The sequence below is a fragment of the Triturus cristatus genome, chromosome 5_1 (genome assembly GCF_964204655.1).
Source record: "Triturus cristatus chromosome 5_1, aTriCri1.1, whole genome shotgun sequence".
In the NCBI taxonomy this organism is placed as follows: domain Eukaryota; kingdom Metazoa; phylum Chordata; class Amphibia; order Caudata; family Salamandridae; genus Triturus; species Triturus cristatus.
Window position 1 is genome coordinate 174,615,753 of NC_140587.1, and position 23,345 is coordinate 174,639,097.

At 50.1% G+C, this 23,345-nt stretch overlaps 1 protein-coding gene across 2 annotated transcripts in view; it reads right to left on the reverse strand.

Moving 5' to 3' along the window:
- The window catches only part of LOC146830581 (ethanolamine kinase 2-like), a 538,466-nt gene that overhangs the window by 262,054 nt on the left and 253,067 nt on the right, over nt 1-23,345 (reverse strand). For both annotated transcript variants that reach the window (XM_085604782.1, XM_085604781.1), the window contains one exon: nt 17,621-17,763. In XM_085604782.1, the coding sequence (XP_085460908.1) occupies nt 17,621-17,763 (143 nt within the window). The remainder of the gene's footprint in view (nt 1-17,620; nt 17,764-23,345) is intronic.

The window sequence follows — 23,345 nt, forward strand, 5'->3', positions numbered from 1 at the left end:
TACACACCTCAGTAAGGCCAGCAGGGGTGTGTGGGGGAGCTCCGTCTCGACCATTTGTTCTAGATGCAGGGCAGTTCCATGCCATGTGAATAAAGTCAGCATGCGCCATCGCACATCTCTGGCAACATGGGGGTGACATAGATTCTATGCAGCTACTTAAAGTGCATAAGCTTATGTTTATAATTATTTGACACTAAGCATGTCTGCGCATTACTAATAGGCCCACTTCTTGTATGTCATAGGCTGCGCTAGGTCTCCCTCCCAGGCCGTGCGTGCCACCTCCCATTATTGGTCGGACTGCCTGCGCTTGACGACATATTCTGGAGAACTGTGCACCATCAGGTGTAGTAATAATTGTTGTAAGTGGAGGTTCCTCTGTCTCAGGGCGTAGTGCAGTGACCTGTGCCATTCGAGTTCTGTGCACTAGAAAACGGTCTAGTGTGGTTACGTACCGATCACCTGTCATGTCCGCTACTGTGCACAAGTGACTGTCTCTGAACATGCCCCATATATTTTGTATCTGACAACGGGTGAGTGCATGCTGTGTCAGTATTTCAGTCGTGGGAGGTATCCAGTGATTATTCAGAACCAGCAAATGCGGAGAGTGCAGACGGTCAGCGCCCAGGTATCTACGCAAACGCACCCAAGCCCAACTTGTGGTTGGTAGTGTATGGATCTCAGCCGGTGTTCTCCTAAGCCCGAGCGGGAGGATAGTAGAGAGAGGATAGGGGCAGGCCTGTGTGTGCTCAGGCTTCAGGAATTGCGGGCGCGCGTCCAGGTGATACCAAAAATAAGTGTAATGTGTCTGTGCCACCAGATAGTACAAGTAAAAGTCGGGTTCTCCAAACCCTCCTCTTTTGAAGGGGTTAATGAGTGTCTGCCAACCCACTGTGATAGACACAAATGAGCAATACTCTTAAGACTATACTGCATCTAATATAGGACATTGGGGGTATCGCCACCGAACCCTGGAAGAACCACCAGGGGCATACCACCTAGAAGATAAGAACCAACACACATTGAGATTGAATATTCACTAAGAACATGTGGCCAATAAAGGTTTTATGACCTGCATGAAGTGAATGACAGTAGTATTGTACAGCCATACTATGAAATTATTTTCCGAGTCCAGATTGGAAAATATCTACATATGGGAATCTCATTCACTATAGGCAACCACAATTGGGAACCATCACCTATATGTTTATTAGAATAGGAAAAAGTCCTTTTGAAATGTATATCTAATTATTTTTCCTCCCCCAAAGGAGTGTGACACTAGGACATCATCACGCACCAGACACGCATGACCCTTGAAAGACACCAAATAAGGGTAAGCAGAGTGTGTGCGTGATCAGTTTACACCACATTTAACCACTAAGCATGTATTCCTCATGAGAAATTGCATCTGTAAAGTTTTTTAAATCCTATCTGACCAACCGCAAATAGAACAAGGAATAGAGGCCAATTATACTGTTATGGGACAACAACTTTATGTAGCACCTCATAATAGTATTTTCAGAGTTTTTAACCTAGGGAAGTCATCCTGAATTAGGAGCAGTACAATCCTGATACGGATATGGACATTGGAAGCACTAGACGTCCCGACAGAATTCAGATTTGGACATCAGATTGGGCTAAAGTAGATATAGTATACTTCTGGATCCATCTTCAACCTCACTGACGCACCCTTTTTGTCTCTTAGGTATTCCCCAAGACAGAAGACCAAGACAAGTGAGAATCTTAGTGTGAGAAGGTGGGCTGGTATATGCTGTCCACTAATTAAAGTGGGCACCCTGTACCAGTCCACACGACCGTTATGCTGTATGAGGTCAAAGATAACCTTTAGAAAGCTATCCTAGTGGTAGCTATGGAGAGCAGCCTTCAGGCTTAATCTTGAAGGAATGTGAAGCAACTTATTTTACCAGAATATCACCTCCTGAATGACCAAATGAAAGGATAACCACACAATAGTTATATTAAAATATGTATTTATTACTGTAACACTGTCTACTAACCTCTACACGAGATTAGAACATAAAGCACACAATACTGAATCAATAGAACACTCGTAAGTAGCACAATACACAGCGGGCTTCAGGGAGAGACAGAACCATATACTAAAAATGCTTTATAACAATCACGACTTGACCAGACACAGTGCCTAGAGCACGTAGAATCGCCGGGACCCCAAGGAACCACCCAAGGTAGTGACACAGGGAGCCCACGGAGTACGGGTGCAGTGAGGAAACACGACCGCGTGCTCCGTACAACCCTATGGGAAAGTCGTGGTTGTAAAATTACAGTTTAAGGACACTTCTACGAGGACTTCAAGCAAACCCTTTGGAACATAGGAGGTTCTAGAGCCAAAACCAGTGAGTACCGAGGTACCCGTGTTACCTATCCCAGAGGAGCCGGGTGCATAGGGGTCAAGTGGTGTCGGAAACCTTTGTCGATTTCAGTGGAGAGCTGCTAAGAAATACTGCTGCCGAGAAGGCAAAGAGTGTCCAGTGGAATCCAAGCCTGGATTCTAGGTGAGAGGAACCTGAAAGCAGAGGGGACAGAGTCTGGGTCACTTCAGGTGACCAGGGGTCGGTAGTCGAATGCCCACCGATGACGGGTGCTTCAGGTGCGAAGGGATGCTTGACTCTGCAGCCACGGGGACCAGGAGATGTCGAGGATGACCAGGATCCGAAGTTGAGCTGTCCCACGAACGGTGTCGAGTGCTGAGGGGTCAATGTCTGGCTGGAGCACCAACAAGTCTTGGCAAATGCAACCCATGCAGGAAGGACAAACAGGTTACGGTGTGGACCAGCAAGGTCCAGGAGACTCTCCAAGCAAGGGGGAGTCAGGGCATGTCTAGAGCAACCAGGGAAGCCCAAGAACAAACAAGGTGACTCTCACCAGGACCCACAGGCCAACGGACCAGGGATCGTGAGGAGACCTCAAGCAAGTCTGCAAAGCACCAGCCCACGGAGCACTCAGTGCGAGGAGGCTGGATATCTTTGGTGCAATTACTACTCGGGGTCAGGACTACTCGGAGTCCAATGCACAAGCTCAGGAATCGCCAACAAGCATATGCATTTGCAAATGTACGCAGTGCACAGGGGTTCGGGTTACACGGCCCCCACGAGGGATACTGATCTCAGAATTGCTGAGAGATCAGATCAACCTCCGGGACCTTCGGAAACCCACCCCCTGTGTTGCTAAAATCTATGGAGTTCTCAGGAGCTCGGGAGAAGCAAACCGGTCAGATGTGCTTAGGTGCCTGCTTCTGCAGGCGAGTAACTCATTTACTCCAAGGGACATTCTTCAGTCGTCCAGCGTCATGCAGACAGTCGAAGTACTTGGTTTCTTCTTAGCAGAATCTTGTCCAGGTAAAATCTAAAGTCCTGTAGCCAGGTATCCCACTTTATACCCACGGGAAAGGGTTGGACAGATTCAGGGGACCCTCCTAGGGGAGGGGCAGGACAGAGGGGTGGCTACACCCGTGTTCTCTGTCCAGTTTCGCACCAGAGCAGGAGCCAATGGCTCCCAGAACTGGTTTGAGCTGGACTATGCAGAGGGACACCAAATGACCCCCCCCAGTGCAGGCCCCCCCCAGTGCAGGCTTTCTGGCACTCTCAGAGTGCACCCACCCAGCCCCAATACACTAAATCCTGTCTGGGAGATGGTCACACCTGCCTGTGACAGGATATATTGTCATGCCTTCCTCTGCTCGAGCTTGGCTCAGCAGCGGGAGAGCAGAATCGTGTCTGTGGCTGGCAGCATCCATTTTGTTGTGCCCGGGTTGAGAAGACTGGTACCGGGTAGACCGGTGACCCACATATGTCCCCTTTGGAAGGGTGGAATCATACCTCCCTCACCAGTTACTGGTGTGGAGGTATGATTCCAAGGTGTTTGACACCAAACACGACATGTTTCTAAGCAGCCGTTTTAAAGTTAGCATTTACTGCGAGGTTATAATGCAACTTAACCTTTATGTCTGGCTGCATCACAGACAACCCCTAGGAATGGTCTCCGAAGGCTGCAGAGGGGCTCTGCTCATGCAGGGGCACCCTCTCAGGTAAAACCCGGCCCCCTGCCTTCAGGATTGATAAGGCCTGCCATAGGGGTGACTGATAGGTTTTTAAGTGTAGTGATTTAGATATATATTGAACCTATATCTAAGTAAGTGGTGCTAGCCCCTGCTTACACAGGCTGCTGTAGCAGACCTGTGGTGTCATTTTGAATGGCCACTCGTTGGTGGCATAATACATGCTTCAGCTCATGGGAGGCCTCTGGGGTACCATATACTAGGGACTGATAAGGGTGCCTCAGTGTCCAATCTGAAGTGTACCTGAAGTACATACATAGCATTTTAAGGGAGAAAGCAGATAGACTGGGGTCCTGGATAGCAGGATCCCAGTCAGACTAGTCCTAAAACAGTGAGGCATCAGCAAAAAGTGGGGGTAACCATAAGAAGCAGATACTACTTTCCCAACACTTAGGCCTCACGAAGGTGCATGGTATGCATGCGTAGCAAGGCAGGAATACTTTAAATAGCCCTGACCAAGGTCCCAGACGGGCTCCTATTGTGGGCCAAAACATGTTAGTGTGTATGTAGCAGGGTTAATTGAACAGCTAGATTCAATAGCCCTAATTTCTTGTTGTCACAGCGCCCTGACAAGCCTACCTGGACCCTGGAGGACACCTAGTTGCTGGGCGTTGGGCTTTGGTGCATCTTCGTTGTGCTTCGTGTAAGGGCGGCAGCTGCAATCTTCCGTGATTGCGGAGACGGAAGACTACAGCCCCCAGAAGCCCCTGCTCTGGCCCCACCCCAACACGCACGCTTCCGCGCCCGGAGGCGCTCTTAAGCGTCAGGCTCCCTCCGCGTCGCGGGATGCGCGCGGGTGGCGCCGGGCTAAGCCCGGGCAAAGGGCGGGCCGTCTGAGGCCGTCCGAGGTCAGAGGAGGTCGGGCCAGGGCCACCCCCCTTATTGAGGAGTGCTGGACGTCACGTTCCCCCGCTGCAGACAAGGTACTGTGCTACGGCAAAATGACTTTTAGGTAGTGTGTGCAGTACCCGGTTTGTTTGTGGTGGAACTCTGACCTTGTTTCCCGCCAATTGTTTGTTTACGGACTAACAGCTTGTGCTCTGCCGTTGCTGCCGGGCTATAATCATGGGCAAAAGAAAAGCCGTAGAGGGAGGGCTGATGAGCACTGGTAAAAAGGGCAAAAAGTCAAAGAAGAATATCCATGCCGCTATGAACTGTGTCCTGACTAGAATAGAGGAGATCGTACATGATTGTGAGGACACACTACATGATGAGCAAGCGGGGAGTCAGTCAGTTAAAGTTGTCCCAAAGATCAATAGCACTATACCATCCATGTTTCATACCCAGCGCTTGACAAAACAACAAAAGTCTGACCCCGCTCCCGTCATTCCTACTCCTGACCTGCAACTTACTTCATCACAGGCCATGGCTACCTCGAATGCCTCTGAAGTAGTCCCAGTAACTCCGGACCCTGCCCTTCAAGCCTTACTATGTACCAACAGGTTTGCCTCCCTCGACCCTGACTTGCCTCATCCATCTAGCCAGGCTGCTGAGTCCATAGTGGATCCATTGATTGCTACCAGGTGTGATGCTGATAATCTGGCAGCGCTCTATGGTAGAAATGAGAGATTAGAGGAGTTGGTGGCTGATCTTGGTAAGAAAGTGGAGAGTCTTATCCTGAGTAGGGTTCCCTCTTTGACCTCCCCTGTTCTCCCATCTGATCTTGGGGCAGCTCCTTCTATAAAGAAGGCTGAATCACCCAAGCCTATTCTCCCTAAAACGAATTTTGGTCATATCAATGTGGGTGTTCATGACGAGGGGAGTTATACCAGAGGAAATGCCTATAACAAGCCTTGCCAAGACATGTTGAGACGCTTTGAGCTGCCAAGCTTACCCATTGTAGCTCCTCCCTCTAGACGCACTCTTAGTTCTCCTTTGCCTTGTAGTAACAACCCTACACCTTACATTCCAGCTCCCCCGGTTACTCCCTACCCTGTGTATAATAGTTTTCCTGTTTTCATGACCCATGCTCCAAAATTGACATTACGCTGCGTCGCTGAAAACAGTGAATCCTTACATAATAAAGTTATACACTGGTTGAGACATGTAAGAGGCTGTAGATCAATCATTAGAGAGGACATCATAAGGGTAAGGAGGCTTTCTCGGGCAGATGCTGGTACTGATTGTATAGAGATTGTTTTTGGGGACCCCGTCTTAGCTGAAAACCTACTTCTGCTTGAGTATAGGACTTCACCCCCCGCTCACTCCTCAATCCAGATTCGCAAGTCTCCTGTCTGGATCCATCAGAGGGAGGGCGAGGACTCCGGCTTAAGACAAGTAGACTGACTACCCAACGCATATACAGGATCTCCATTATATCCACTTACACTGCATTCTGTAGTGGGCCCACCCTCGAATACCACCTCAGCTCTCAACCCGTTTTCAAATGATTCAGGTGAAGCTACTGATAGTCTGAAAGCTGATGAGGGCTGCCAAGCTAGTATGGCAGCAGATATAGGGACCCCCCTAATGCCACCCCCCTCGGGTATTATTAAGTTGTTATCATGGAACATCGCAGGGCTAAGGAGGAACCTCTCAGATCCTGTTTGGAGTGATTTCATCGACAAGTTCGACGTTATCCTCTTCCAGGAAACCTGGAGTCTGGTCCCCCTGCATAGATCAGGGTTTACTACTTTTTCTGTTCCAGCTATTAGGTCCATACGAGGTCGTCCCTCTGGGGGTCTCTTAATTTGGGTTAATATTAGCTTGAACTGGGCAGTCAAGAGCCATGTAACTTCATCTGATGACCTTCTGCATATTTCTATCAAGGGGCTAGTCCACCAAACACCCCTTGATATATTCAACATCTATGCTAGGGGCAACCCCGGCGGTCAAGCAAGCCCGACTGTTTCAGTTCTTGAGTCTGAACTCTCAGCAATTTCCCCTAAGGCGGGTGTCATAGTTGCCGGGGATCTAAATTGCACTTTTGAGCCCCTGAGCAGCGATGACATTTTGGGTATTGGCGATATAGACTCCAAGCAGGGTATACCCCAACTAACTCTTCCACCACTGAAAAAATGGTCCAAGGGGCGTGGCCAAGTAAGATGGCTGACTGGTAGTGCACCGAGTCAGCTCCGGCCCCACGGACTCCTGTAAGCGGCTAGACGGGGGCTCTGGACTGGCGCACTGCGAGGAAAACACTCGCGGGACACCTGTGGAGGCGAATGGACCGGCGGTGAGGATGTGGCGGCCCCGGTGCGGCTAGAAAGCGAGCACTGACCCGGGAGCGACGACCGAGCAAAATGGCGGCGGAGGGCCGCGATCGCTCGCCGAGCGGCGGTCCACCCGGACTCAGGAGAGTGACTGGAGGCTTGTCATGGTGACCGCGCAGCGGGAGTGACCGCCGCGGCTGGAGTGAGGCTGAACCTGAACCTGCCGGCGTCGGAGAGTGGGACAACACACGGGGCCACCTTACCGTGGGACTCGCATGAGGAGGCGGAGATTGCGGCCATCACGGAGCCCATGAGGAGGGACGGCGGGCCGACGGGAGATGAGTGGTCCGCCCTGACGGTGACCGAGGCAGGCTGGAGGGAGCGGGGGCGCCGGGGGCAATCACCGTGCGCCCGGGCGCGAGACGATGCCTGACTCCAAGATGGCGGCCAAGTAAGACACCTGCCGGCATCGGGGGAGCTCCGCAGCACTGGTTCTCTGGCGCGCTAGATGTGAAGGGCGCTCTGAGATGTAGGTGCGGGTCGGCGCTGGTGAGGACTTTCTGAGGCACGGCACGTGGGACCAGCTGAGTGCCTGGAGGCAGAGAGCGGAGACAAGTCGGTCCCTGCTCTGGCTTCCGGGGTCTCGGTGGCTGAGCGGTGGTGGTCAGACGCAACGGGGCCATAGAACTGGTGGAGGCGACGGCGTGAGGCGCGGAGGGGACGGTCTGATGGGGAGGTCGTCCCGTGCGCCCCCGACAAAAAAGGTGCCGAAGCCTCAGGAAAACCGCGTGGCGAAGTACTTCCAGGCGCTCTCCAGCACTGCAGACGAGGGAGGTCCAGGCGGAGGGGACAGCATGGCCTTGATGAAGGATGACCTGGTGGCTACGCTCCGGGACTTCAAGAGGGATCTATGTGGTGAACTTAAACGGGACCTCCACGCCAGCCTGAACCAACTGCGTGGGGACCTGACGGAGAAGCTCCGTGATCTGCGCCGCGATGTGGACGCCGTGGGGTCGCGAATCCTGGAGGTGGAGGAGAAGGTGCAATCCCTGGATAGTGCCACACAGGCTTCCCGGTCGGAGTGCTCGGAGCTTCGCGCTCAGCTGGCGCAATCTGCCCTGAAGCTGGAGGACATTGGAGGATCGTTCTCGGAGGGAGAATATACGGGTGAGAGACTTGGAAGAAGGCGCGGAGGGTCCGGACCTGGAGGCGTTTATTATAGGCCTCTTTGGAGAGGTGGTGAACAGGCCAGACCTGAAAATAAAAGTGGACCGGGTGCACAGGGTCGGACCACCGGTTCACGGTGAACGCCGGAGACCTAGGGATGTCCTGGCAAAGCTGCACGCCTTCCCAGTCAAGGAGGCCATCCTGGAAGCAGCTAGGAAGAAGAAGGAGGTCTCGTTCCAGGGCTACAGTTGCTCTCTATATCAGGACTTGTCGCAGGCCACCCTTGTACGGAGGCAGCAGCTTCTCCCGGTGACCAGCAAACTCAGAGAGGACAATGTGCGCTATCGTTGGACCTATCCCTTCGGGCTCAGCTTCGAATGGCAAAATAAACGACACCACATCACAGACTTGGGAGATGGGCTGCGTATCCTGGGCCTCCCTACGGAACCGGAGGAAGGAGGCGGCCCGGGGCCGTCCGCGGCAGTGGCAGTCGGCTCTCAGGGGGAGCAGTGGCGCAGGGCGCAACGCCAGCGAGGAGGGCCCCACCGTGAGTAGAGGTCGCGAGCTGGAGGTACGGGATTCACCGGGATGCAGTTCAGGAACGACCGCTGGGGGTCCTCCGGCCGGGAGGGACCCGAGAGCCCGAGCAGCGAAGCCAGGTGGCTGGTGACGAGTCTGTGACGGCTCAGCAGAGAGATGCGGCAGTCTCCACAGGGACACTGAGGTTACATGGACACTGAGGTTTTTGTTTTTCTCTATGAGCCCTTTGTCTGGCACACATGTTGTTGATGCTCTGCCGGTTGCGGAGCAAGTTGATGAGGTTAGGAGTTCGATGGGGCGGGGTCTTGGTTACTTTCCCTGGAACTACCCCAGGCACGAGGGGTTCCATGGCTGGGTTCTTGTGGTGGGGGGGTGCGGGCAGTGGGGGGGGGGATGTGGGGGGGGAAGGGGCGGGGGGGGGGTGACAGGGGTAGGCTGCAACGAAGACGTGGAGAGGGTCCAGGGAGGGACGGCGAGACATCAGAAGGGGGGCCTGGGGGGCGGAGGCGGACAGGCGCTGAGGTCTGGTATCGGCGGATCCCACAACACGGGGTGGAGAGGGGGGTTTACACTCACTTAAGATGGTGACGTGGGCTACATGGAACGTGAAGGGCCTGAACTCGCCCCATAAGAGACAGCAGGTCTTGAAGTACATTGTGGATCGGCAGGTTAAGGTAGTTGCTCTGCAGGAAACGCACCTTACAAGGGAGGATGTGGGTAGGCTCAAGCATAGGGCATTCCCGCAGATTTTTCACTCAGTGGCCAACACCAAACATAATGGGGTGGCGATACTGTTCCATAGCTCAACACCCTTTCAAGTCGTGGATTCACAGAGAGACAAGGAGGGGAGGTGGCTCATGCTCAAGGGGCAGCTTCAGGGCCAACTTTGCACAATTGCAGTCGTGTATGCTCCGAACACGGGTCAGGCGGTGTTCACAGCGCGCATGTTGGGGTCCCTGGGCAGGTTCGCGGAGGGCCCCATCATTCTGATGGGGGACTTTAACTGCCTGTGGGATGGCGTCCTGGACGGCTCCCACGTTACGGGGGCCAGGTCATCGGTGTTTTCCAAGCGAGTCAAGGACCGCTTCGATTCCCTAGGTCTGCAGGATGGGTGGCGGGCTCTCCACGAGACGGCAAAAGACTATACTTTCTATTCCAATGTTCACCGGACTTACACTCGAATAGACTACATCTTCATTAGCCAGGCATTAGTGGGGAAGGTGACGGGGGCGCAGATTCTCCCCATCTCGGTCTCAGACCATGGGATGGTTCTATTGGAGCTCCAGTGGGGGGTGCGGGGTCGTGGCAGATGGTACTTTCCAGGGGCCCTCCTGCGAGACCAAGTGCGGAGGGTAGAGCTGACCGAGGCCATAGGGGAGTACTTCCAGGACAACCCGCCTGAAGACACCTCATATCAGAATACGTGGGACACGTTCAAGGCGGTGATGAGGGGCAAATGCATCCAACTACAGGCGTCGCTGCGGCGACAACAGGCATTGGAACGGGAGGCACTGGAGGAGGAACTTAGGGGGTTGGAGGGCAGACATAAAGATAAACCCACTCGCGACCTTCAACGACGACTCACGGCGGTGAGGGGTAAATTGTGGGCGATTTACAGCGCCAGGGCGGAATATACCTTGCTGAGGCTGCGCCGCGCGGGGTATGAACAGGGGGACAAGGTGGGTTCTCAGTTGGCTCGAAAGCTTCGCATTCAGCGGGCGAAATCCTATGTGGGAGGCATTCGGGTAGGACCAGACCGAGTCACACACGAGGAGGCAGCGAAGACTAGAGCCTTTAGGGATTTCTATGGTGAGCTGTATGGGGGGGCCCGCTGGCGCACGACGTACAAACGGCATATCTCGATGGGGTGGAGTGCCCCCAGCTATCAGCGCTGGACCGGGAGCGGCTGGACGAACCTATTTCCGAGGAGGAAGTGCGGAATGCCATAAAGCGTCTCAAGCTCCACAAGGCGCCTGGGCCCGACGGCTATACCGCCCACTTTTATAAGCACTTTGTAGACGAGCTTGCCCCGCATCTGACGGCTCTGTTTCGGGCGGTGGCGAAGGAGGCGAGAGTGTCCAAGTCAATGGCAGAGGCGGTGATTACGGTCCTGCCTAAACCGGGCAAGGACCCGCTGGTGTGTGCATCGTACCGCCCCATAGCACTTCTGAACCTAGATGCCAAGCTCTACTCCATGATCTTAGCTAGCCGCCTGGATGACCTGCTGCCTCGATTGATCCACCCGGACCAATCGGGCTTCATTAAAGGGCGCCAGACGCACGATAATATACGGCGTACCATCCACCTTATCGAGAAATCATCCAGATTTAAGATTCCAGCTGTGCTGGTCGGGTTGGACGCTGAAAAAGCGTTCGACCATGTGGACTGGCCCTTCCTCTTCTTGACCTTGCGAAAATTTGGGTTCGGGGACGCTTTCATGGAGATGGTGCGAGCTAACTACAGCCATCCCTCTGCGAGAGTGGTGGTCAACGGGACACCTTCCGAGCCCTTCCAACTGACTAGAGGTACTAGACAGGGGTGCCCGCTGTCCCCTCTGCTTTTCGCCCTCAGCATTGAGCCACTGGCCATTCGGGTGAGGGAGAATGCTTCCATTAAAGGGATTCGGTTTGGCGGGGAGGACCACAAAATCTCCCTCTTCGCGGATGATATTCTGCTGACTCTGGGGGAGCCACATGTCTCTCTGCCCGCGGTGCAGGGGGAATTGAGGGACTTTGAGAGAGTGGCAGGGTTCAAGGTCAACATGACCAAATCCTACATACTCAATCTCACACTCTCGAGAGCGGAGGTGGCCTCGCTCAAAGCCCAGACGACGCTCTCATGGGCCCAACACTCGCTACAATATCTAGGGGTGCAGCTTACGCCGACGGTTTCGGGACTGTATGGGGCCAACTACACCACAGTTTTGCCGCACTTGCGGCAGGAGTTGAGGCGGTGGACGCCCTTGTACATATCTTGGTTGGGGCGAATCAATGCGGTGAAGATGATGGTGCTGCCCCGGGTCCTTTACTTGTTTCAGGCCTTGCCGATCCCGCTGGAGAAAGCATTTCTTCCGCAGCTGACGTTGATCACTCAGTTTGTGTGGCAAGGAGGGAGGGCCCGGATCCCTTTCACGGTGCTTCGGAAACAGAGGGCGGACGGAGGGATGGGGCTGCCGGACTTTGAGCTTTACTATCAAGCGGCCCAATTGCGGGTCGTGTTGGAATGGACGGCACGGGAATCGGAGAAGCATTGGCTTCATATGGACCGCGCGATCGCCGGCAGATCCATCTGGGATCTGCTGTGGAAACCGAGGAGAGATAGACCGTCGAATGCATATCTTAGCACGCCAACGCACACTACGTTGGAGGTTTGGGTCACGCGGAGAGAGGGGTGGACGACATTCCCTTCACCATATACCCCGATACACTTTAATCCGGCCTTCGCCCCAGCCAGAGAGGAGGGTCCCTTTGATGGGTGGCGAGAGGGAGGGTGTCTAAAGCTGGCGGACCTATTCGACAAGGGGGTGTTCCGCTCGTTTCAGAACTGTAAGAGTGAGTTTGGGGTCCCCAACAGTGAGCAGTTCCATTATTTGCAGCTCAAACACTGGGCCACGGCGTCACCGTTAAGGGAGGCGGGCTGCCGGAGCCTCACGGATATGGAGAAACTGGTTTTGTCGCGGGCGGGCTCTATGAAGGGGGCAATCTCGTCTCTCTATGGGATGCTGCTGACTACACTACACACACCCAGGGCCAGACATATGGAATTCTGGGAGCAACTCCTGGGGAGAGGGATAACTGAAGCTGAGTGGAGGGGCTTGTGGCGGGATATTCCCAGGCATAACTTGTCGGTAGGCTTACGGGAGGCTCACTACAAGACCATCTTTGATTGGTACCTATACCCCACAAAATTGGCTAGGATCTTCCCGTGGACTTCTGCACTCTGCTGGCGGGGATGTGGTCTCCTCGGGGATTTCAAACATATCTGGTGGGACTGCCCCAGTATTCAACCTTTCTGGGCAGAAATTTTAGCGCAGATTAAAGAGATTTTGGGCTTTGAACCCCCCGGGGACCTCGCTCATGTCATCCTGGGTCTTCGGGGAGAGGACTGGGAGGGGGTGTCCAGAGGAGACAATGCTATATAGTGGCTCTGCATGGGGGCAGCTAAGCTCACGGTGGCTGCGGCATGGAAGAAACAGGCTGCTCCCGCTATGTCACTGTGGCACGCCCGCCTGTGGCGCCTGCTCTCGATGGAGCGTCTGGCGATGTGCTTTAGGGATGATCCCACAGCCTTTGAGGAGTCTTGGGGCACGTTGCTGGCCTACTTATCTAGGGGCCTCCCGGCAGCTGTCTTCCCGCCCGCGTGGAGGACGTTGCGTATCTTCCGGACCTGGCACTCCACAGACTGAAACTGTTTCCCCTTTTTTCGGACGCTTTGCAGCAGCCTCTGGGGGGGGGTGGCGGGAGGAGGGTAGTGGGGGGGGGTGGGACGGGGTACCGGAGGAGTCTGAGGAGGGGTTCCCATGGGCCGCACATGGAGCATCTGAACCACCTATGGGGCATTCTGCAGATACCTAGGGCCAGGGGACACCCGGCAGTTACTTGTTATTGTATGATTACACATGTGCAATGATACTGTTGTTATGAAAATCAATAAAAATGATTGCTATAAAAAAAATGGTCCAAGAGAGCTGTACAAATTAATGCTCTTACTCTGGAGTTCAACTTGAGGGCCACAAATGGACTACCCATTCAGATGGCTCGGGTGCCCCCACATTCACAAGAACTGGTGCCCCCTCACGCATTGATTATATCTTGTTGGGCACAGAGCTTTGGCCAGACCTCAGAGATATGGAAGTGGTTGATAGGTCCGAGAGCGATCGCAATCCCTTATTTATGCAATTTAGGCGAGGGCTGGTTACTACTTCTATTGAGCCCTCAACTAATCAGAGGCCCGGGGCTAGAGAGGTTGCCCCCACCAATTGTAACAGACGCCTGAAGTGGCCAAGGGTGGTAAAGCAAGAGAGGGACCTGTGTAAAATCAGAAGCTTAGTCGAAGAAGGCATTGTAGCTTTGGACTTGCCCACAGGCTGTCTCTCGAAGACTCTCCCCCATAATGACTTCTTAGAAGTCTATCATCGGACGGTAGCACGGGTTGGGAATTTCTTTGTGACACAGGAAAAGGGGGATCAAAAGTGGCACCCCCCAAAAACAGAAAACCCCTGGTTCTCACAAGATTGTAGGGCTATGAGACAGACTCTATCTAGAGCCATTAAATCCAAGGATCAGTTAGCTATCACCAATGCCCGGAAAATGTATTATACCACCATAAGAAAGGCAAAGCGTCTGTGGGACGAATCCCACTGGCAGGATTTAAAGGTCGCAGCCCTACTAAAAGACTCATCCTCCTTCTGGAATCTTATAAACATCAGTACCAGGGGCGGGGCAGATCCAATCCCGAATCATATAACGGGGTTCCAATGGCATTCACATTTCTCAAACCTTTATTCATCCAGGGAAAGAGTGGGCCATGAGGAGCAGTTGCCGGCATTGGAGTATCCGGAACATCTGGAGCTAGAGCCCGACTTTGGCCTAAATGAGGTCCTTTCTGCAATTAATACAATTGCCCCGGGAAAGGCAGCTGGCCCCGATGGTCTCCCAGGTGATCTACCGCTCCATGAAAAAGATCTCTGGGCAGAATTCATCCTTCGGATCCTAAAAAATCTAGCTCTAGGCTTCCCAATTCCGGACTCCTGGAAGGGGGTGGAGGTGGTGGCTATTTATAAGAGAGGGGATAGAGGGGACCCTGCCAGCTACAGACCGATTAGTTTAATCGATGTAATTCAAAAAGTGGTTGGCAGAGTGCTCTTGACCAGGATTAAGGAGTGGATAGATGAGGAGGGCATCCTGAGTCATCTACAAGCAGGTTTTAGGGAGGGAATAGGTACCATCGACCAGGTCTTCAGATTTTGTATTATATACTGGAAATCCGTGGTCATCGAAAAAGGCAGCCTTTATTTGGCATTTATTGATTTAAAAACAGCCTTTGACCTGGTGCCACGTTCACAGCTGTGGCAGGTACTGCACGACCTGGGCATCCCTCCCCTAACTCTGGACCTCCTGAAACGTCTCCACGTAGGCAATTTTGCTAAAGTTAGGTGGGGACAACAGGGACAGCGCACAGAGAGGATTTCCGTCGAGAAAGGAGTGCGCCAGGGCTGTGTCATGGCCCCGACCCTGTTTTCTCTCTATATAAATGGTGTGGCAGACTATTTGAGAGACGACAGGGTCGATGCCCCAACCCTGTGCGGGGAAAAAATATCTACCCTACTCTTTGCTGACGACACTCTCTTGATCTCGAAAAGCCCTATGGGCTTACAAAGACTGTTGTCCCGCTTCTCAGAGTTTTGTGACACCAGGGGGCTGCAAATAAACACGCTGAAAACTAAGCTGATGGCGCTATCTCCCTCTAAAAACTTTAAGAATAACTCTCCATGGAGAGGTGTGGCTCACTGGTTAGAGGCGGCAGACCCGTAAGCAGAGGACGGCCCGGGACCAGGGTTCGATTCCCGACGCGGCAGGGTTGTGGACCAGGGTCAGCGGGCTTGATAATTCTCGCCTCGGTGCCTACTCCAGTCAGGGACCACACTCGGCAACTCTGGGCATTAGCTTGCCTCATCTTCACAACGGCCCCCCCAGACCGCCGGGGATGCTTGGTCGCACCTTAGAGATACCCATTAGGGACCATCTCTCAGGGTGAGCCAGGACGGGTTCCCCAGCAGTCGAAGCGCAGAGATACTCCTCCGGGAGTCGATTCTAGCGCTATATAAACCCACAATTAAATTAAATTAAATTAAGCTCAATGGTACAACACTTGAGCTAGTGGACGCTTTTGATTATCTCGGAGTGAGGGTAAATAACAAGCTTAAATGGGCTCCCCATCTCTCAAAAATGCTCCTTGCCCACAAAAGAGCTGCAGGGGCAATATCGAGACATCAGAGGCTCTCATATAGCAGGCCGATAGCGGCGGCTGTTAAATTAAAGTCTATGAGGGGAAGGCACTGTCAGCAGCTCTCTATGGGGCGGAATTGTGGGGTTTTGAAAATCTGTCAGAGTTACTTAGATCCGAGAACAAGTTCTTTAGGGGCTTAGTCTCGCTTCCCCTGTCCACCCCGCTAGTTCCACTCCGTAGTGACCTTGGCAGACAAAACATCAGTAACGTGGCAAGGTTGCGCCCTATACTATACTGGGCAAGGATTAGAAGATCCCCTGAACTCCACCACTTTGCCTCTGCCCTGGACGAGTTATTAAATCTGGGAGCAGATCACAAGATTCCATGGGTATCAAACTTGAAAAAACATCTGCAGAAGATTGGTCTGGAAGAAGCTTGGGCGAGCCAGGTTCCCCCTCCCAAACTTACGATAAAAAAAATCTATTGGGATTGGGTTACGACCGATACCCTAAGAAATCAGGAGGGTGTGCTTACTGTAAACTTCTTGGATACAAAACCAGCTCCCAGCCTGGAGTCCTTTATGGACCTCATTGAATCACCTGAAGACAGATCTCTATATCTCAAATTTAGATATGGCACGCTCCCACTCTATGATTTTCAAACCCGCTGGAGCAAGGTCATCATGCACTCAAAAGGCTGCCCAGGGTGTGCCTCGCCCACAGAGTCTATTGGCCACTTCATGTTTGCCTGCCAGGCGTACAGGCAACCAAGACTAAGGTGGCTTAAACCTGTTTGCAAAAATCTGGGTGTAAGGTCCGCTAGGGTGGCATTGCGTATCTTGACCTACGACACATCTGTCCCTAGTGTAATCTGTGGGACCGCCAAATACCTGGGCTGGGCCTGGAGATTAAGACGCAGGTTACTTAAGGCGCACCATCTACAAGCAAACCACCCACTCCCCTGACCCTGTTGGCCATTATTGTTCATATTATCAACTATAGGGGATATGTGAAATTGATACGTGTATATATATGCTGTTTTTTTTTTTTATTCTTTTTAACCATGCATGGATTGAAGCCACTTGTTGTAGTATGTTTTTAAACTGTTTTTATCACACATTGCACTGCACTTTTATGATATTTTTTATATGTCGAATAAAGTACTACAACAACAACAGATTCAATACAACCCTCAAAAACATGTTTATCCATACCCCAGGTACACTACAAATATAGAAACACTTTGGGTATACCTGTAGGTATTTTTAACTTTCAACTTTTCTTATGGATCCCTGCTTATCCTGCCAGATTTTATCTAGGAGCTCCAATTTCTGTGGTTGATTCCACCCTGCGGGTACCACCTTACCAGGGGATAGGCACCAATGATACAGCATGTCACGATATAGTAAGTGAGGCATCTACTCCAATATCTTTGGATACCCTAGAGGTATTAGGGAGTAAATTCTTTCTAGAACAGGATCGTACCTTTCTCTCTTCAATTAATCCAGTTGCTCTTGTGTATGAAAAGAAGGTTTTAAATAACCTTGAAGCCCACAGTCAATCACTTGATGTAGAGAGGGTTGCCTTTAACTTCAGAGAACTTGTCAGTCACCCTGGGATGAAAAACTCCTAATCACAGAGTTATCCCCATGTACTTGAGACTTTTAAAATAGGCCTACCTCCTCAGTGAGCACTCAATTATAGATGGTTACAAGCCATACCTTTGGTCTCGTTGTAAATTACATTCTTGCATAAGAGGTCGTTGTGGCAGAGAACGATGGGGGAACCAAGTGTGGGCAGGTACGACTCCATCCAGGTCAGCTCTTGCTCCAGGACCTCCATCGCTGGCACGTTGGCTTGGACCCTGAGGGCGGAACAGAAAAATTAAATCCATCCGGTGGCAAAGCAGTCTGACTTAGTAGTGGAAGTCAACATTGAGTGCAGAAGGAATTTCACACATACGCAAACCGACATAGAAACCTGATATGAATAAATGTAGGCCTGGGCGGTGAACTTCACTCCTTTCGCGGAGTTTGCAGAGTTTTCTGCACTCCACACTCCACGGAGCTCATGGAGTGCAGAAACTCCGATTCGCGATGTGCAGTGGAGTGTTTTCCCCGCTCGCGATCGCGAACAGTAAGTTTGCGATCAGTAAGTTCGTGAGCGCGAGCTGCCACTCGGGTAGGATTTCTACCCGAGCGGCAGGAATACCAGCACAAACTGCAGTTTGCACTGCACTCCGCCACTTGCGGAACTTCGCAGAGTTTTTTGTAACTTCGCGGAGTTCCGCTTAGCAAAACTCCGCGAACTACGCCCAGGCCTAATAAATGAAGCCTTAAAAGATAGTCGAAGACAAAGCTCGTTCCTTTTAATCCTGAAACTTAGCCTGTGACTTATGTACACTTCCATGTTTTAAAGGCTGCAGAAGACCAGATTACCAAAAGAAAGAGGAAATTTCTAACATACCACTGCTTCTAAAGCGTTGGTGGAGCCACTGTGATCTTATGGATTTTTGCAGTGCTGGGCAAGACATATTTTGAGGATGCCTGTTCAGAACAACTTTGAATTAATTTATTTCCCAATTTTAGCTCAATCAAATCCTAGTGATCACAAAAAAATGAATTATATGTTACACTTTCAAAAAGGGGGGCAGGCAAAAATAATTCTGAGCACTGTTCCCCGGAAGGTGCGCGCTTGGGTGCCCACGCACCTATGACACTCCGAGCGCGCAGTGTCTTCTTTGGAGCGCGCACACACACTGCACATCCCCTGAGGCAGGTGTTCATGTTAATCGCAGCGCCCTGTAGAAGCACGACGGGCGCTGCGATCAACATGAATACTTAAAAAACAAAGCAGACAATCTGCCCCAGCCGATCTCTATGAAGAAAGGGCTCGCAGTAATACTATAGGCACGACGTACCATGTGCTTTCCCAATTACTAACATATATTAGTGATTGTGAAAGCCACACGTCATGCTTTTAGGCATGCTGCATGCCTTTTGTTTATAGAGCGCGGCTGCAGGCAGATTGTGTGCCTATTTGAAAGTTTTCATCTTAAATGCAGCCCGTATATTAGTATGTCGGGCGCTGCAATTAACATGAAAACTTTTTTAAAAAGACCCACAACCTGCCGCGCTCTATTAACAGAAGGTATGCAGCAAGCCTTAAACACGACGTGTGCCTTCACAATCACTAATATATGTTAGTGATAGTGAAAGCGCACATCGTGCTTCTGGACTTGCTGAGTGCCATTTCTTAATAGAGCGTGGCTCACCATCCCAGGCAGGCCCGTTTCTAGAGGGTGGGCCGGGTGGGTCAGGCCCACCCAAACATGTTTATATTCAAATTAGGAGCAAAAGAGGGAAAATGTATGCCAGGCCACCCTCCACTCAAACTGTAATACAACAAAATAGACCTGGTAACATCAAGGCACTCCTTTTAAATCAAATAATTACATGGGATTCCTAAGAGGGTAATGTAAAGATATCTTGCTCCTTCATACGTAGTTCATCTCATGAACTATCATTAAATCCCTGGTGCCATACAACTTAAACTTTACTAATTCCCAAACGGTGAAGGTAACCAACCATGTATAGAATCACTCAACCAATCTCCATAAGTGATTGTGGGCAAAAAATATCAAATAAAAAAATATAAAAATAAAGTGAAAAATGAGAAAGTATCTCACGTGTGCAACACCAAAGGAGCTGCTGGCAGGTTCTCACCAGTTTGCTCACGATTTTATCATCATCGATATCTTTCTAATAAAGGAAAATATGTGTCCCATTTAGGAAAGTGTAAAAAGTGTAAAAAGAATTTTAGCAAACCCCAAAACCAAAAAGGAACAAAAAAAGACCCGTGTAGTCATTAAATAAAATTAGGTCTGGCTCACATATATAGTTTCAATTTCTTTATTCCGTTGTGTGAGTCATCCCAAGGTTAAAAACACGGTCATGTCATGTAACCACATTCAGGAATGGCCAACATGTTTCATTGCCTTATCAAACTTGCGGCAAATTCATCAGGGCATCAAGGGTCTGCGTTCACTTTCCCCGGACTTTGCCTTTTTTAAAACAAAGGAGTGACTGCAAATATGCAAACGAAAATAAAAGAAGAAACATGGCTGGTGAATTCATGAGAGACAACACCTGCATCCCACTTCAAGACTTAAAAACAGAAACTCTGGCTTAAAAAACACATAACGACGGCCCAAGGCCAACAATGTCAATTACCTAATGAGAGCCACGGGCCCGCATACCAGCTCTCAATAAGTTCAAGGAGTCAATGCTGGCTGCACTTCTTTTCCCAATGTAAGAACATCCGTTACTTACACCTTTATATGAAGAGACAGATAGATTAAGTTAGTGAATTCATATACTGTACTAAGATCAACTACACGTATCTACCACGACTCGAGTGCACTATGTGGTACTAGTTCTCACGAATGACACATACAATGTTAGCACTATTCATTATATTGCCTGCCCCTTTGAAATCCAACCTTTTCACCGTCTTAACATCTCGCACTCTGGGCCTGATTCACAGAACAAACTTAAGACAAAATCCTAAACTTAGTACCATTTTGGTATTCACAGAATGCACTTACTACTTCTGGTATTCACAGAATGAACTTACTACTTTTGCGATTCACAGAATAAACTTACTACTTTTGCTATTCACAGAATGGATTTACGACTACTAAACTTACGTCCGCACTCGGGCCGGAAATTCCGGCCCGGAGGCGGAGCTTCCGGCCCGGAGGCGGGGCTTCCGGGGCGGAGGTGGAGCTTCCGGCCCGAAGGTGAGGATTCCGGCCAGTGGCGGAGATTTAGCCATGGCCAAAATCTCTGCCTCCGGGCCGGAAGCTCCGCCTCCGGCCCGGAAACCCCGCCTCCGGGCCGGAAGCTCCGCCTCCGGGCCGGAATATCCGGCCCGAGTGCGGACGTAAGTTTAGTAGTCGTAAATCCATTCTGTGAATAGCAAAAGTAGTAAGTTTATTCTGTGAATCGCAAAAGTAGTAAGTTCATTCTGTGAATACCAGAAGTAGTAAGTACATTCTGTGAATACCAAAATGGTACTAAGTTTAGGATTTTGTCTTAAGTTTGTTCTGTGAATCGGCCCCCCGGTCCGAGTTTCAATGCATATCACTCATAAAGAATCCATTACTAATGACGCGAACCCCTTTGCCTCAATGCCAACAGGTTCATCATAGTTTACTCTCACCGTAAGGATTCCTCGTCGGCACTGTTACTCGTTACGGGATCGGAGCACACTGGTACGCAACTGCAATTTAAACCAGCAGCGCGTAACACAGTCTTCCGGGCTTCAGTTGAAAGCGAGGCTGTTTACCCGGAACAACAAGACAACGTTGTCAATGGACCATCTTAGAATGGCACATCTTCTACAGATTTTTGGTGGAATTATTTAGCGCATTCAATCCTGAAGGCATTCCTAAGACCACCCATATAATAATCATGAAAAAAACGTTTATTTAGTAACCATCACTGGTCATTTTAAACAAGTCTGTTCGATTTCAGAATCACAATGTATGTATTTATGAAAGGAGAGTTATAAACCCATAACAGAAACGGACTGAGGAATTAAGTTTTGTATTAAAAAAAAGTATATTTTGTTACAAACATTACATTTTTAAATATAGAAAGATTAAAATAATTTCTCAAAAATTTAATGCTTAGAAATTGCATCCAGAAAAGGAAACTGACAGCCCAGATCAATTTAACTGTCTTAATGTATAAAAAAGCATTATAACAGACTCTCATCCTTTATTTGGAGATCTTATTCCATTCAATTTGATCATTCAGACCAATTTGATCCGCCTTTTCTGAATAAATCCAACGTGCCTCTTTCAGTGCAAGTGTTCTTTCAATCTGATTCATGTCGCCCATCACCTTTTCCAAAACCACCCATCTCACTGCCTTATGATTGTGTTGACTATCTTTATAATGTTGAACCAGCCTCGTGGTTAATTTCCCATTCTTAATGGTACTGAGATGCTCTTGTATCCTCACCTTAATTTTTCTTGTTGTGAGGCCAATATAATGAAGCCCACATGGACATGTTAATCTGTAAATGATGTTAGTCGAGTTGCAGTTACTGAATTTGTTCAAATACCAAATTCGTCCATTATGCAACTGGACACTTGTTGTCTTCTCAGTAAGTTCACATACTGAGCACCCACCACATGGGTAGTGCCCAGCCGGGATAGAGGTATTCTTTACTTGTAATGAGGGCCTCGTATGGACAAGCCTGTTCTTGAGATTCTGTGCTCTTTTAAACGCAAACCTGGGTGCGGGCATTTGATACTCATTAGTGGAGAGCAAGGACCAGTGCTTCCTAAAAACCTGACGTATTTTAGTCGCCAAGGGATCAAAAGTCAGCACTATAGGTAAGCAGTCATCTCCATTCCTTTCCAGTAAAGCTCTCTTTCGGGCTCTATTAACAATTCTTCTCGGATAGGCCCGCTGGACCAATTTCTCAGTGAGACTCTCAGACTGTTGTAAAAAGTCAGCAGTGGAAGAGCAGTTCCTGCGGTAACGCAGGAACTGACCTACAGGGAGATTATCCCTCAGTGCTCTAGGGTGAAATGATTGATAATGTAATAGTGAATTCTTATTAGTGGGTTTCTGATGAACACTAGAACTTAACTTGTTATTAGTTACCCTGATGTCCAAATCCAAATAAGTCACCATTTCAGTACTCATAGTCCACGTGAATTTTAAACAGTCATCACAATCATTTAGCCATTTCAAGAATTCACAGAGATCACTCCGTGTTCCTGTCCATATGCATAAAATATCATCAATATACCGCTTCCAGATGCTAATATGCCTCTGGAAGGGATTAGATGGATGGTATAAATGATGTTCTTCAAACTGACCTACATAAATGCAGGCCAGGCTCGGTGCAAAAGTAGCACCCATTGAAGTGCCGGACACTTGTAAAAAGAGGTAATTCTTGTAGGAAAAATAATTGCGAGTTAATGCAATCTCAATACACTGCATCACAAAGGATTGGGGTGGGTCATAAAACCAATCCTGTCCCCCAAGAGCGCGTGCTGCTGCCACCAACGTAGCGTTTTGGGGAATGCTGGTGTACAATGATTCAATATCAATAGTCACCAGCACCTGTTGTGACGCATCAAAACCCAAACATGTGCCTGGCCCACCCAAACATGAGCCTTGGCCCTCGCAGTGAATCTGCCACCGATGTACAACAACAATAAAAAAAAACCTCAGATAACTGGTGATTTATGATCCTGCTGCAGAGCAACCATTTGTCTGTTGGTAGTTTTTAGATGCTGATAAACTGAATTTTATGGGTATAGCTCAGTGGATTACTGCCTTTGTCACAGATATCCTTGTATTACTTGCAGTTCAGAAGTTACTCTCCTAACATAGGACAGTGACCTATGAACTGCCATTAAAG